The sequence below is a fragment of the Trichechus manatus genome, unplaced genomic scaffold, assembly GCF_000243295.1.
Source record: "Trichechus manatus latirostris isolate Lorelei unplaced genomic scaffold, TriManLat1.0 scaffold00202, whole genome shotgun sequence".
Classification (NCBI taxonomy): Eukaryota; Metazoa; Chordata; class Mammalia; order Sirenia; family Trichechidae; genus Trichechus; species Trichechus manatus.
Genome location: NW_004444138.1, coordinates 4,407,258 through 4,422,854, shown reverse-complemented (window position 1 = coordinate 4,422,854; position 15,597 = coordinate 4,407,258). Strand labels below are relative to the sequence as shown.

Here is a 15,597-nt window from a genome sequence, read left to right as displayed (position 1 = left end):
CAGCTTCTAGTAACTGGCAATCCTTGGAGTTCCTCGGCTTGTAGACACATCTGCCTCTGTCGCCCTCAGATAGCGTCTGTCCTCTCCCATCTGTACTTGCTTCTATGTCTAACCAAAAAACAAACCCTGCTGCCATCAAGTTGATTCCGACTCATAGCAACCCTGTAGGACAGAGTAGAACTGCCCCATAGGGTTTCCAAGGAGCGCCTGGTGGATTTGAACTGCCGACCTTTCGGTTAGCAGCCAAGTTCTTAACCACGACACCACCAGGGCTCCATTTCTCTTGTTTTTTTTCTTTCTTATTTTATTGTTGTACTTTAAGTGAAAGTTTACAATTCAAGTTAGTCTCATATACAAAAATTGATATACACATTGTTAGGTGACCCTAGCTGCTTTCCCTGTAATGTGACAGCACACTCCTCCTTTCCACTCCGGATTTCCCAGGTCCGTTCAACCAGCTCCTGACCCTCTCTGCCTTCTCATCTCACCTGTGGACAGGAGCTGCCCATTTAGTCTCATGTATCTACTTGAGCTAAGTAGCACACTCTTCAGGAGTATCATTTTATGTCCCACAGTCCAGCCCAATCTTTGAAGAGCTGGCAGAGCTCCACTTCTGTCTGCTCTTTTAATCACTCAGAAGTGATTAGGTTTAGGAGATACCCTACCTCATCCACATAACAAAAAAAACCTAATTCCCAAATGGGTTCACATCCACTGGAACAGGGGTTGGGATTTCAACACATATTTTGGGGGACACAATTCAAAACCTAAAAGGTGAAGTCCTCCCCTTAACAAGCATGTGCATGAACACCTGCTTACTTCAGTGGCCAGCAGAGTTGTTCTTGGCTCTACTGTGTCATGATTTCCTTCGCCAGCCTCCACTCTCGGAGAATGGCCTTGTTCCCAGCTTCTTTTGCCATCACCGACAGGGTCCGTCATAATCTCCCAATTAGACCGTGAAGATTGAGCCCGTAGGTGATCACGCTGCACTGACTCATAGAGGTGGATGATCAGACACAGCATGACCTGATAGATGTTAAGAGCTAAAGCCAGGTGTACAGCAGACATCGCTTTGATCCAAGCTGATAAGGTAGTCAGGGCAGCAGAATGACAGCAGGTTAGCACCGGAGGTAGCAGGAAGTAGGAGAAGGTGGTTTTGTTTTGTTTGAAAGCTAGCAAAAAAAAAAAAAAAAAAAAGCCAGCAGGCAGACTGGATTTAATGAGCCTGAGAAAGGGCTAAGAAGGAAGACTCCCAAGAGGAGAAAGCAAGCCTCCATTAAAAAAAAAAAAAAAAAACAACAAAACCAGTGGCTGTCGAGTTGACTCCAACTCATGGCGACCCCACGTGTGTCAGAGTAGAACTGTGCTCCATAGGGTTTTCAGTGGCTGACTTTTCAGAAGTAGATCACCAGGCCTTTCTTCAAGGTGCCTCTGGGTGAACTTGAACCTCCAATCTTTTGGTTAGCAGCTGGGCACATTAATGATCTGTGCCACCCCGGGACAGCAAGACAGTGAGGATGGCGCAGGACCAGGCAACATTTCTGTTATGCATGAGGTCGCTATGCGCCGGAGCCAACTTGAAGGCAGCTAGCAACAAGTTCAAATGGAAATGAGAAGAGCTACAACGCTGGTAGAATATCAAGTGCTCACAGTCTGACCGCTAACCTTGGAATTAGTTTGCCTCCCATGCGGATCACCTGTTCTGGTCAGTAAGTACCAACAGCAATATAGAAAGTAGAAGTTAAATCTAAATTAGAAATTAAACCTCTAAGTAACGGGGAAAGAGTGGGCGGGCAATGGGGCAAAAGAGAGCTTCTTTCAAAAAATGCCAGTGTGAGATTCAGAAAATAATCAGTATTTTTTATGATTTACTTAAGGGCTGTGCCCCCTGGTTAGCACAATGGGTTTGTGCTGAGCTACTAACCAAAAGGTTGGCTGTTCAAATGCACAGCAGCACCACGCAAGAAAGGCCTGGTGATCTACTTCTGTGAGATTGCAGCCCTTGAAAACCGAACGGAGCACAGTTCTACACTGATACACATGGGGTCGCCATGAGTCAGAATCAACTTGACTGCAATGGGTAAATAGTTAATAGTAAGGGCTATGCCTATAACATATAAAATAATAGCTTTGAAAAAAAAATAGAGGGGTAAATGGAGCCCATGTAATTTGGTTTTTTCTCTTCCAGATTTGTTAAACTATAAAAATAAACAGGAAAAACACATGGGAGCTTGAACCAGCAGCATGGAGACCCATGGCCTCCCTCCCTCCCTCCCTCCCATCCTCATTCCTAAGTCTTTCTTTGGCTCAGACACTGCAGACCTCAGGAGCCCCATGTAATGATGTCACACTGACCCAAGTCTTGTGCGGGCCTGTGCCCGACCCACAAGGAGGGGCAGCAGAATCCAGATTGAGGGGGGAGGGCAGGGAAGGAGCGATACTAACAAGAACCTGATCACTGAGCTCACAGATCAGCGTGCTCTGGAATCTTTCACGGCTGCACTTACGTGGTGTGTTATACCTACAGCAGCGCAAGCCCGAGGCTTCGACTTGAAAGAACGCAGAATTTACATGCGAATCCACAAAGAATCTTAGATTTAGAAGAAACCTTAAAGACTATCTAGTTCAAGGATTATCAGATTTATCTGTGCCTTAAACCAAGTTTAAACTAAGTAACTTAAAACAAATACAGGTTCTTGGGCTCCATCCCAGCTCTATAAACCAAAAATCCACTACCGTCGAGTCGACTCAGAGTCATAGCAACCCTACAGGACAGAGCAGAACTGCCCCATATATGCTTCCAAGGTTGTAATATTTATGTAAGCAGCCTGCCACATCTTTTTCCTGCGGAGCGGCTGGTGGGTTCAAACCGCTGACTTTTTGATTAGCAGCCACGTGCTTAAACACAGAGGCACCAGGTCTGTTTCCTGGGCTCCATAGATTTTTGAACTTCCTGGAGCAAGATCCAGGAATCTGTCTTTAATAAATATTTCCTGACTGGAACCACGATCTTGTTCATTCCTTTCGAAGAGGAACATGATTACAGCAGGGTTTTGGAGACTCATTCAAAACCACAAGAAACACTTAAGTCAAAAAACATGACCTTGTCAATGCAGGCAAGGCAAACAAAACTGATGGGTATATATTTGTACGCTGAACACTTTTCAGCCATTTCAAACCACCTTGTTGTTCTATATGAGGTTAAAGTCCAGTCCAGAAATATAAAAGAACAAAAAGCATCCTAAGGAGACGTTTAATGTGGGGGACTATTACGAACTGAATTGTGTTCCCCCCAAAACACGTGTCAGAATCCTCATCTCTATACTTGTGGATGTAATCCCATTTGGAAATCGTGTTCTCTCTGTTACGTTAATAAGGCTGTATCAGCGTAGGGTGTGTTTTAAACTGAACCACTTCTGAGATATAACAGAGCAGATGAGGTACACAGAAGCAAGCACAAACAGAAGAAGGAAAAATACATGCCACATGGAGAGCACCAGGAAATCAAAGACGCTGGGGCTGCAGAAACCTGAAAGCAATCTATCCCAGAGATAAGTGAGAGGTAACCTTCCCCTAGAGCTGGTGCCCTGAATTCGGACTGCTAATGCCCTACACCGAGCCCCGGTGGCACAGCATTGAAGAGCTTAGCTGCTAACCAAAAGGTCAGCAGTTCAAATCCACCAGCCACTCCTTGGAAACCCTATGGGGCAGAGTCGAAATGGACTTGACGGCAATGGGTTTGGGTTTTCTGTTTAATGCCCTACACTTTGAGAAAATAAATTTAAGTTTCTTCTTTAAAATCACTCACTTGTGGTATTTCTTTTGCAGCGTTCTAGCAAACTAAGACAGAGACTGACTCTCTGATAATCAGTGCTGATTATTTATTAGCGGCCTCTGAGGGCGGGCTGTAAATGTAGCTGTGGCCACAGGTTGTTGGCACTCATCTGTCCAGTAGTAGAAGCAGTGATTCAGCTGGCCACGTGGTGCCAAGGTAAAAAGAATACTTGGTAGAGCATCAGGCAGGCAGGGGCTGTCCACAGAAGGCAGTGAGTATTACAGAGTATGTGGGTGCAGCTCTGTGTCACCTTTACCTGACCTTTGTCCCCATACCCCCAAGCGAGAGTAGCACTGTTCCTCAGATACCCTTATGATCGGGCCACTGAATTGGGCCAATTCAGTCCATGACAGTCCCCCACACTGACGTCTCCTTAGGATGCCTCCTGCTCCTTTATTTTTCGGGACTGGCCTTTAACCTCGTAATAGAATGAGTGATTTGAAACGGCTGAAACACTGTCACCCTGCAAAACCCTGGCCATGGGTTTTGTTTAAGAGCCTAATACTAGGGTTGACTGCAGATTGTTATAGTTCAGAGGACGTGCGTCTTAGCCTCCTAGTGCCGCTGTAACAGAAATACCACTAGTGGGTGGCTTTGAAGAACAGAAGTTTATTTTCTCACAGTTGTGGAGGCTAGAAGTCCAAATCAGGGTCTCAGCCATGTCGTTTCCTTCCTTGTGGGTAGTCCTGGGCATTCTTTAGTTCCTTGACTTGTAGGCCATCCGCACAGGGCATCTGTCTTCCCTGCATGCGTGCACGTCTGTTTGTGTGTGTGTGTGTGTCTAATCTACTCTTTTTATAACTCAGAAATGATTAAGTTTAGAACCTGCTCTACTCAGGTATGATCTATTTAACATAACAAAGAAAACCCTATTTCCAAACAGGATTACATCCACAGGTACAGGGTTAGGATTCCAAAACATATACTGGGGGGGGGGACACAGTGTAATCCATAACAACATGGAATCCTAGGATACCAAACCAAACCAAACCTGTTGCCGTTGAGTCGACTCCAACTCATACCGACCCTACAGGACAGAGTAGAACTGCACCATAACATCTCCAAGGAGCTGCTGGTGGATTCGAACTGCTGACCTCTTGGTTAGCAGCCAAGCTCTTAACCACTGCACTGCCAGGGCTCCAGAAGGTAGACTTTATTTTGGAATTGGAAAGAACCTTAAATTATCTAGAATGTTCGTTCCTTTATAGATGAGGAAGAACTCGAAGACACAGTTAGTGGTAGAATCAGAACCCAGAGTTCATTTTCCCAACTTACCCTTCAGTAAGCTCTCAACAACAGATGCTTAACGGTTGTCAGTTTATTCTTTCTTGACCAACAGCCTTGGCAGTGACCAACACAGTTGATTCATTTGATTTAGTTCTGCCTTACACGCCTTCTAAGAAAAGCATTTGAACGACTTTATATGAGAACTGTACGGAAGACAAATTCAACAAGCTTCTCTCTCTACTTACTTTCTTGCACCTGAAACTTACCTTCCCAGCCTGTGTTCTTAGCTTTGGGGGAGGGGGAGGGGGGTACATGTGGCCTTCAAAACCAGATACATTCCTTTACTCATTCAACAAATATTTGTAGAATCCTAGATTCTACAGGTACCACAGTGAATACAACAGCTTACATGCAAATAGAAGAGTCACAAAGTAAAGAAGTAGAAAAAGAAAAAAAATTGCAGATGACGACAAGCTCTAAATAGGAAATAGGCATTTAATAGCTAAGATGCACGTGGCTGGTCAAAAGGTTAATTCCCTCGGCTGCTCACTGAAAGGCTGGAGGTTCAGTCCACTCAGAGGCACCTTGGAAGAAAGCCCTGGTGATCTACATTCGAAAAATCAGCCACAGAAAACCCTATGGAGCACAGTTCTAGTCTGATACACATGAGGTCACCAAGAGTTGGGATCAAGTTCACAGCAACTGGTACTGGTATATGTATAAGAAACTCCCTGTAGATCAACAAGAAAAACAGAGCGATCATTGGCATCTGAGGCTTAAAGTGGAGTGAGAAGGGGAAGAGATAGAAGTTGAGAGAGAAGTCAGTGGAGGGGACGCCCGAGGAACAGAGCCTGGAGGAGGAAGAGAGCCAGACACTGCAGCTCTGAGGGCGGGATGAGCAGAACTTCTCTTCCTTCGCAGGTGAGCACAAACCAAAAACCAAACCCACTGCCGTCGAGTGGATCTCGACTCAGTGCAACCCTACAGGACAGGGCAGAACTGCCCCATAGGGTTTTCAAGGAGTGCCGCGTGGATTCGAGCGGCTGACCTTTTGGTTAGCAGCTGTAGCTCTTAATCACTGTGCTACCAGGGTTCCTAGGCTAATACAAACCAAAGCCAAACCCGTTTTGTCGTCGAGTCGATTCTGACTCATAGCAACCCTATAGGACAGAGCAGAACTGCCCCATAGGGTTTCCAAAGAGCGGCTAGTGGATTTGAACAGCCAACCTTTTGATTAGCAGCCCTAGGCCTTAACCACTGTACCACCAGGGCTCCTACGCTAATACGGTTCCTGGAAAGTGTCAAAGATGAATTGAGAGGGAAGGAGTAAAACCAATCATTAGGATGTAAAACATCCTGAAAATGGGGAAACAAAGTGCTTTTAGAATCTGGGGCTCCTACAAGGGCGGAGAAAAGATAACCAATACATAAGAAGGTAACTGTAGATGAAAAAACCAATAAGCACATTTAAGCAGTCTTAAGGGTTAGAGCCCTGGTGGCCAATGGCTAAGAGCTCGGCTACTAACTGAAACATTGGTGGTTCAAACCCACCCAGTGGCTCCGCGGAAGAAAAGACCTGGTAAACTGCCCCCATAAAGATTACAGCCTAGAAAAGAAAACTCTATGGGGCAGCTCTACTCTGTTGCGTGGGGTCACTATGAGTTCAAATCAACTTGACGGCGCTCCACAACAACAGGGGTTGGGTAAAACTGTTCACCCTCGTTCTGGGACTGAATATGACCAGATTGGAAACACCTGTGCCGTCCGTCATTCCCTCACTCATTCCCGCAATCAAGCAGGTGGTGTTGTCCCCATTTAACAGACAGAGAAACCAGCTCAGAGTCACTTGCCCCCGCAACCTGCCCCCCAAAAAACACACACAGCTAGAAAAGCATCTGACCCAGGATTAAACCAATTACCATCGAGTTGACCCTGACTCATGGTGACCCCATGTGTGTCAGAGTAGATCTGTGCGCCACAGGGTTTTCAATGGCTGATTTTTCAGAAGTAGATCGCCAGGCCTTTCTTCTGAGCTGCCTCTGGGTGGACTAGAACCTCCAACCTTTGGGTTAGCAGCTGAGCTTGCTAACTGTTTGCACCACCCAGGGACTCCTGTTGTTTTGTTAGTGGCCGTCCAGTCCATTCTAATTCATGGTGATGTTATGTATAACAGAACGAGGCAGTGCCCAGTCCTGCACCAGCTTCATGATTATTGGTATGCTTGAGTCCATTGTTGTGGCTATTACGTAAAGCCCTTTCATTGAGGGTTTCCCTCATTTTCACTGGCCCTGTACTTTACCAAACGTGATGTTCTGTCCTAGTGATTGATCTTTCCTGATGACGTGTCCAAAGTAAGCAAAACGAATTCTCACTATCCTCACTTCAAAGGAGCATTCTGTCTGTACTTCCTCCAAGACTGATTTGTTTGTTCTTCTGCGGGCCATGGTAGAGTCAATATTCTCATTAACAGCATAATTCAACTTCATCAATTCTCTAGGGATTCTTAGTTACTAGCAGTTCCAGACCCCAATCTGTCCGCTAGCTAGCTGCTGAAACTAGCGGACTTGGCTCTCTCTTCAGAGAACAGGAAAACACGTCTCATTTGTTTCTTCTGTGATAGCCATTCAAATGTTTGATAACCATATAACATCACCCTTCAGTTTTCTCTTATTCTGCTAAGCGCATCTTGTTTCTGCCACAACCTCATTGTAATCCCCTCTAACAATTTCGCCTGGATTAATAGATTAACTCTCCTTAAAGACAGCTCCATGATGTCAATGCTGAGCAGCTGACTTGGATGCAGCAGGATCACCTTAGTCCCCCACCCATCCCATCCCATGGCGTGCGTTTACGCAGAAATCCTGGAACAGGTTTGACCTTCTTTGTCTCTATGCAGTCACACCCATCTAAGCAGGCCAGGTATGACATTTCTAAATGGCCTCACTGGGGCACAATCCTTCCTCCTCCCACCTCTCCCTCCCTTCCTCTGCATTAACACAGCACCTTCTCCATGTAAGGTCGTTTTTGCATCCAGGCGCGTCTGGCCCCTTCTTTGCATTTACACATAGTGGTAGTGTGAGTGAGAGAGGGTCTGGAGCAGGGCCGGGAGGAGGGTGAGGTGAATAAGGTGCTTGTTTCTGGCACCAAACAGCTCAGGAATCAAGATAAACGACAGTTTAATACAATATTTAAAAAAAAAAAAAATTCAAGAAACTTCATGGTGAACAAAATAGCAAAATTTTAAATGAAGACAGGATCTGATCCTGCACTGGCACAGCCTGCCTACTCGCTTCGACCTAGTCCTGGCCTGGCTGGGGTAGCTCCTGAACAGTTGGGCCCAGCTGCCCACCCAGCTGCCTGCCTGCCTGCCCACCCGCTCTCCCTCCCTTCCTCCCCTCCCTCCTTTCTTCCTTCTTCCTTTCTCCCTCCCTCCCTTCCTTCTTCCCTTTTCTCTTAAGATTACAGCTTTATTATAGCAAAAAGGATACAAATGAAGAGATGCATAGCACAAAGTCTGGGCAGTTCCCAATACAAAGCTTCCATGTCCCAAGGGATACATTATGCTCCCACACATGATTTTCTATCACCAACCAGGAAGCTCATTGAGGTTCCGTGTCCAGAGTTTTTATTAGAGTTTCATTAGGCAGGCATGACTGATTTAAGGTCCAACTCAATCTCCAGCGCCTACCCCCACTCCTCTGTGGTAGGTCTGACATCATGTGGTGGATCTGTCCATCCTGGCCAGTCCCCCACCCAAGTGACTTCTCTTATTTGTGGACCAAGTCCAGCCCCAATATGTCGCTAAGGATGTATTAAGTACAAACACCCAACATCTAAAGGCAAAGACATTAATGGGTTACCCTTCATTGCCCTATGACATTCTTTGAAAAAGTCTTGATGAACACATATGTCACTCAAATCCCTGCTACCTCCTCCTAGGGCTGCATTTCCTTTGTTGTTCTCTTGCATTGCTCCTTTTGACTTGTCTTATCCATCCTATCACATCCGCTCTTCAACACCTGGCATACAGCACCTCCCTGCAGCATCGGTAAATATTCTTGTCCACAGTCACCTGGCCATATTCTCATTGATCAACACCTAAGTCACCTCCCAACCAAACAAGCTCCAGGAACACAGGGACCTCATCTATGGGGGAGGAACTCAGCAAGTCATTTTCAGTGACTGAAAATTCATCAGAGCGAGCCCAGGTTCCGTGTTTCAGTCTATGTTTAGCAGCAGCATTGAGCTGTTTCCGAGGTTTCTCATAATTATACACAGGAAATAACTTTCTGTGGCTTATTTCTCTCAGCACCCTGTAGTGCTATCATGCATGACGGGATGAAAACGTGAAACTGTTCATTTCACTACAGACTAGTAAGTATGCTCAAGTAAGCCCGTGTGTGCCTTGCTTATTGGGTAATCTGGCCCTGGCCATACTCACCACTGTCTGTCGGCCTGTTATACTGTGGTGGCTTGTGTATTGCTGTGATGCTGGAAGCTATGCCACTGGTACTTCAAATGCCAGCAGGGTCACCCATGGTGGACAGCTTTCGGCGGAGCTTCCAGACTAAGACATACAAGGAAGAAAGGCCTAGTAATCTACTTCTCAAAATTAGCCAGTGAAAACCCTATGGATCAGAACAGAATATTATCAGACTGGATCAAACACGCCAATGATCGCGAAGATGGTGCAGGACTGGGCAATGTTTCATTCTGTTACGCATAACGTCACCATGAGTTGGAGTGGACTCAGCGGCAGCTAGCAACCCAACAGCAGTCACCATACAGAGGGTGTACCTTTTTCAAAGCTGATGTTTTAGGAATACATTTCACCTAAGCAGTTCTGTCTCCCAGTATAAAATGTCTTCTTAGCATCTGATGTCTCTTTTAAGCTTACTAAATTGTTCGCTTTTGCTTCCAAAATCAGTTAACCAGTTGCTGTCAAGTTGATTCCAACCCATGGCAGCCTCACATATATCAGAGTAGATCTGCACTCCATAGGGTTTCTGGTGGCTGATTTTTTGGAAGCAGACCACCAGACTTTTCTTCCAAGGCACCTCGGGGTGAACTCAACCTCCAACCTTTTGCTAAGCAGCTGAGTGTGTTAACCATTTGTATCACCAAGGGACCCTGCTTCCAAAGACAGTACCTAGTAAATATGGCTTTAGAAACTTTCCTGTGGTTGTTAGGTGCCGTTGAGTCAGTTCCAACTCACTATTTACACTATTTACACCAGAACGAAACACTGCGCCATCCTCACAATTGTTGTTATGCTTGAGCCCATTTGTTGCAGCCACTGTGTCAATCCATCTGATTAAGTGTCTTCCTCTTTTTTGCTGACCCTGTATTTTGCCAAGCATGATGGCCTTCTCCAGGGACTAATCCCTCGTGATAACATGTCCAAAGTATGTGAGACAAAGTTTCGCCATCCTTGCTTCTAAGGAGCATCCTGGCCGTACTTCTTCTAAGACAGATTTGTTCATTCTTCTGGCGGTCCACGGTATATTCAGTTTTCTTCACCAGCACCACAATTCAAAGGTGTCAATTCTTCAGTCCTTCTTATTCATTGTCCAGCTTTTATATGCACAGGAGGTGACTGAAAATATCATGGCTTGGGTCAGGTGCACCTTAGTCTTCAAGGCGACATCTTTGTTTTTGAACAATTTAAACAGATCTTTTGCAGCAGATTTGCTCAGTGCAATGCGTCTTTTGATTTCATGACTGCTGCTTCCATGGGTGTTGATTGTGGAGTCATGTAAAATGAAATCCTTGACAACTTCAATCTTTTCTCCGTTTATCATGATGTTACTTATTGGTACAGTTGTGAGGATTTTTGTTTTCTTTATGTTGAGGTGTAAACCATACTGAAGGCTGTGGTCTTTGATCTTCATCAGTAAGTGCTTCAAGTCCTCTTTAATTTCAGCAAGCAAGGTTGTGTCATCTGCATAATGCAGGCTGTTAATGAGTCTTCCTCCAATCCTGATTCCCCATTCTTCTTCATATAATCCAGTTTCTCGGATTATAATCCAGTTTCTCGGATTATTTGCTCAGCATACAGACTAAATAAGTATGGTGAAGGGATGCAACCCTGACACACACCTTTCCTGAGTTTAAACCACGCAGTATCCCCTTGTTCAGTTAGAATGACTGCCTCTTGATCTATGTACAATTTCCTCATGAGCACAATTAAGTGTTCTGGAATTCCCATTCTTTGTAATGTTATCCATAATTTGTTATGATCCACACAGTCAAATGCCTTTGCATAGTCAATAAAACACAGGTAAACATCTTTCTGGTATTCTCTGCTTTCAGCCAGGATCCATCTGACATCAGCAATGATATCCCTGATTCCATGCCCTTTTCTGAATCCAGCTTGAATTCCTGGAAGTTTCCTGTCGACATACTGCTACAGCCGCTTTTGAATGGTCTTCTGCAAAATTGTACTTACGTTTGATATTAATGATATTGTTCAATAATTTCCATATTCAGTTGGATCACCTTTCTTGGGAATAGGCATAAATATGGATCTCTTCCAGTGGGTTGGCCAGGTATCTGTCTTCCAAATTTCTTGGCATAGATGAGTGAGCACTTCCAGCGCTGCATCTGTTTGTTGAAATATCTCAACTGATATTCGGTCAATTCCTGGAGCCTTGCTTTTTGCCAATGCCTTCAAGACAGCTTGGATCTCTTCCTTCGGTACCATCAGTTCCTGATCATATGCTAGCTCCTGAAATGGTGGAACGTCGACCAGTTCTTTTTGGAAAAATTACTCTGTGTATTCCTCCCATCTTCTTTTGATGCCTCCTGCATCGTTTAATATTTTCCCTGTAGAATCCTTCAATATTGCAACTAGAGGCTTGAATTTTTTCTTCAGTTCTTTCAGCTTGAGAAATGCCAAGCGTGTTCTTCCCATTTGGTTTTCTAACTCCAGGTCTTTGCACAAGTCATTATAATACTTTATCTTCTCGAGCTGCCCTTTGAAATCTTCTGTTCAGCTCTCTTACCTCATCATTTCTTCCTTTTGCTTTAGCTACTCAACATTCAAGAGCAAGTTTCAGAGTCTCTTCTGACATCCATTTGGGTCTTCTTTCTTTCCTGTCTTTTTAATGACCTCTTGGTTTCTTCATGTATGATGTCCTTGATGTCATTCCACAACTCATCTGGTCTTCAGTCATTAGTGATCAACCTGTCGAATCTATTCTTGAGATGGCCTCTAAATTCAGGTAGGATATACTCAAGGTCATACTTTGGCTCTCCTGGATTTGTTCTAATTTTCTTCAGTTTCAACTTGACCTTACATATGAGCAATTGATGGTCCATTCCACAGTTGGCCCCTGGCCTTGTTCTGACTGACGATATTGAGCTTTTCCATCATCTCTTTCCACAGATACAGTCAATTTGATTCCTGTGTATTCCATCTGGCCAGGTCCATGTGTATAGTCACCGTTTATGTTGTTGAAAAAAGGTATTTGCAATGAAGAGGTCATTGGTCTTGCAAAATTCTATCATGTGATCTTCAGCATTGTTTTTATCACCAAGGCCGTATTTTCCAACTACTGTTCCTTCTTTGCTTCCAAGTTTCGCATTCCAAACACCAGTAATTATCAATACAAACTGATTGCATGTTTGATCAATTTCAGATGCAGAAGCTGGTAAAAATCTTTAATTTCTTCATCTTTGGCCTTAGTGGTTGGTGCATAACTTTGAATATTAGTCATATTAACTGTTCTTCCTTGTAGGCATATGGATATTATCCTATCACTGACAGTGTTGTACTTCAGGACAGATCTTGAAATGTTCTTTTTGACAATGAATGCAATGCCATTCCTCTCCAAGTTGTCATTCCTGGCACAGTAGACCATATGATTGTCCGATTCAAAATGGCCAATGCCCGTCCATTTCAGTTCCTTAATGCCTAGGATATCGCTGTTTACGCGTTCCATTTCATTTTTGATGATTTCCAATTTTCCTAGATTCATACTTCATACATTCCACGTTCCAATTATTAATGGATGTCTGCAGCTGTTTCTTCTCAATTTGAGTCATGCCATCTCAGCAAATGAAGGTCCTGAAAGCTTGACTCCATGCACATCATTAAGGTTGACTCTACTTTGAGGAGGCAGCTCTTCCCTAGTTGTATTTTGAGGGCCTTCTAACCTGAGGGGCTCATCTTCCGGCACTATATTAGACAATGTTCTGCTGCTATTCATAAGTTTTTCACTGGCTAATTCTTTTCAAAAGTAGATCAGCAGGTCTTTCTTCCTAGTCTGTCTTAGTCTGGAAGCTCAGCTGAAACCTGTCCACCACGGGTGACCCTGCTGGTATTTGAATACTGTTGGCACAGCTTCCAGTGTCACAGCAACATGTAAGCCCCCACAGTACTACAGACAGACACGTCAGTTTGAGTCTAGAAACTTTAGATACTTTAAAATATTTTTAGACTTTAGCAGCTGGGTCACTCTGGATTATTTCACAGGTGAGGCAGCTGAGACCTGGAGGACCAGGCATGGCTGAGCAACCCGAGGCTGCATCTTCGTCCCTAACATGGGGTGGTTAGTGGTACTCACTTGAGGATGGTATGGGGACTAATTGAGTGAGCATCTGTACAGCACTTACATCCTCCTCCTCTCCTTCCTCCTCATTGTCGTAAGCATCAAAATCAAACAGCCCATCATGGTAGAGCTGACACCAGAGACCCCTGCTCCTACTGCTGCAGGGATACTGCAAAGCTGTCCTGTGGACAAGCACATGGGACATACCTTTGATGACGGGCTTCGCACCGATGCTCTGAACGCTGTAGACAGCATTTGACAGCGGCACCTCTGGGATCAGCTCGGCAAGCAGGTACCCGGAATACCAGGCGCACAGGGAGGCGAAGAAGAGGAACAGCACCTTAAAAGTGCCTGGGGACAAACAGCAAGACATTGACTTGGCTTTGCCAGTGACAAGTCAGGCAACCCCCATCCTGCCATGCTCCTAATTCACGCCCCAGCCATTCATCTTGAGCCACATCCCGGGTTCCCATGTCAGTAGAATTGCTCTAAGGGGGAGGTACTCCAGCTGATGCAGTTTCCTGGGGCGGTGATGGGGGGAGAAGGGGAGGGGTAGAATGTAAGGGCAGAGAAGCTGGACTATATAGAAAAAGTACACGGCATCAGGATTGGAAGAAGACTCATTAACAACCTGCGATATGTAGATGACACAACCTTGCTCACAGAAAGGGAAGAGGACTTGAAAAATTTATTGATGAAGCTCAAAGACTACAGCCTTCAGTGTGGATTACACCTGAATGTAAAGAAAATGAAAATCCTATCCTCAAAACTGGACCGATAAACGTCAAGATGAACGGTGAAGAACCTGAAGTTGTCAAGGATTTCATTCTACTTGCATCAACGATCAATGCCCATGGAAGCAGCAGTTAAGACATCAAACAACACATTGCATTTGGCAAATCTGCTGCAAAAGACCTCTGTGAAGTTCTAAAAAGCAAAGATGTCACTTTGATGATGACTAAGGTACACCTGACCCAAGCCATGGTCTTTTCAATCGCCTCATGTGTATGAGGAAGCTGGACAATGAAAAAGGAAGACCAAAGGTAAGGGCACAAGCTGCTTAATGGACCCATGCATGATGAAGTAGTTGGCTTTGCACTGGTAGGCATTTGAAGCAGACAGCAGCAGAGAACATAAAGGAGACATAATGTTCTCAAGGCCAAGTTTTTACAATTGCTGTTGCTTTGGGTTTAGGGCTTCCTAAAACCCAGGTAGTGTAGTGGTTAAATGCTACAGCTGCTAACCAAAAGGATGGCAGTTTGAATCCACCAGGCACTCCGTGGAAACTCTATGGGGCAGTTCTACTCTGTCCTATAGGGTTGCTATGAGTCAGAATCAACTCAACGGCAATAGGTTTGGTTGGTTTGGGTACATGTTAATGTAACGATTCTTCCAAGCAGCCTTGTGAATCAATGCACCCATTGCAGACCTAAAATTCAAAAGCCACTCATTCCCTTTTTGAGACACACCTTATTTGAATATGTGCCTGGAACCAGATTGTACCCTCTGGTGGGCAGAGGACTTGTCTGGCTGCTTAGTGCTACATAACCTGTGCTTAGAACAGTGCGTGACGCCAGGGAACACGTGATGGGTTCTTGCTGGATGCACTGGCAGAAATTCCCCCAACCCACCTTCAGAATTAGAGACAAGCCCACGGGGCACCCAGGGTCCCCGATGGCATAAAGTCCCTAGGAACATCTTTCGGGTAGATTTACTCCAATATCTCACCTCTCCCAGAGGCTAAAAGATTTTACAAATGGTAAGGAAAGGGCCCTCACTAACTCCTAGGTAACCAGAAGCCTAATAATTACTCCTTGCCCTTCACAGCAACTCATCACCAGGTGGTTATGGTCTTACCCCCTAAATAGCTCACGGAGCAGAACTCATTCAGCCATTCACTAACCAAATCTGAAAAAATGCTGAGGGGCCATCCATGCCCTGCACAAATAGATGGTGTGAATTTATCCATCAGCAACAGTGCTC

General features: G+C 44.9%; 1 protein-coding gene across 2 annotated transcripts in view; it reads right to left on the bottom strand.

Moving 5' to 3' along the window:
• FAM3B (FAM3 metabolism regulating signaling molecule B) overlaps nucleotides 1–15,597 on the bottom strand; it is a 64,355-nt gene that overhangs the window by 37,174 nt on the left and 11,584 nt on the right. The window contains exon 2 of one of the 2 annotated variants that reach the window (XM_023742156.1): nucleotides 13,822–13,965. In XM_023742156.1, coding sequence (XP_023597924.1) covers nucleotides 13,822–13,965 — 144 coding nt within the window. Of the gene's footprint in view, nucleotides 1–13,821; nucleotides 14,039–15,597 lie in introns of those variants that run through there. The other variant, XM_023742154.1, reaches the window with a different exon arrangement.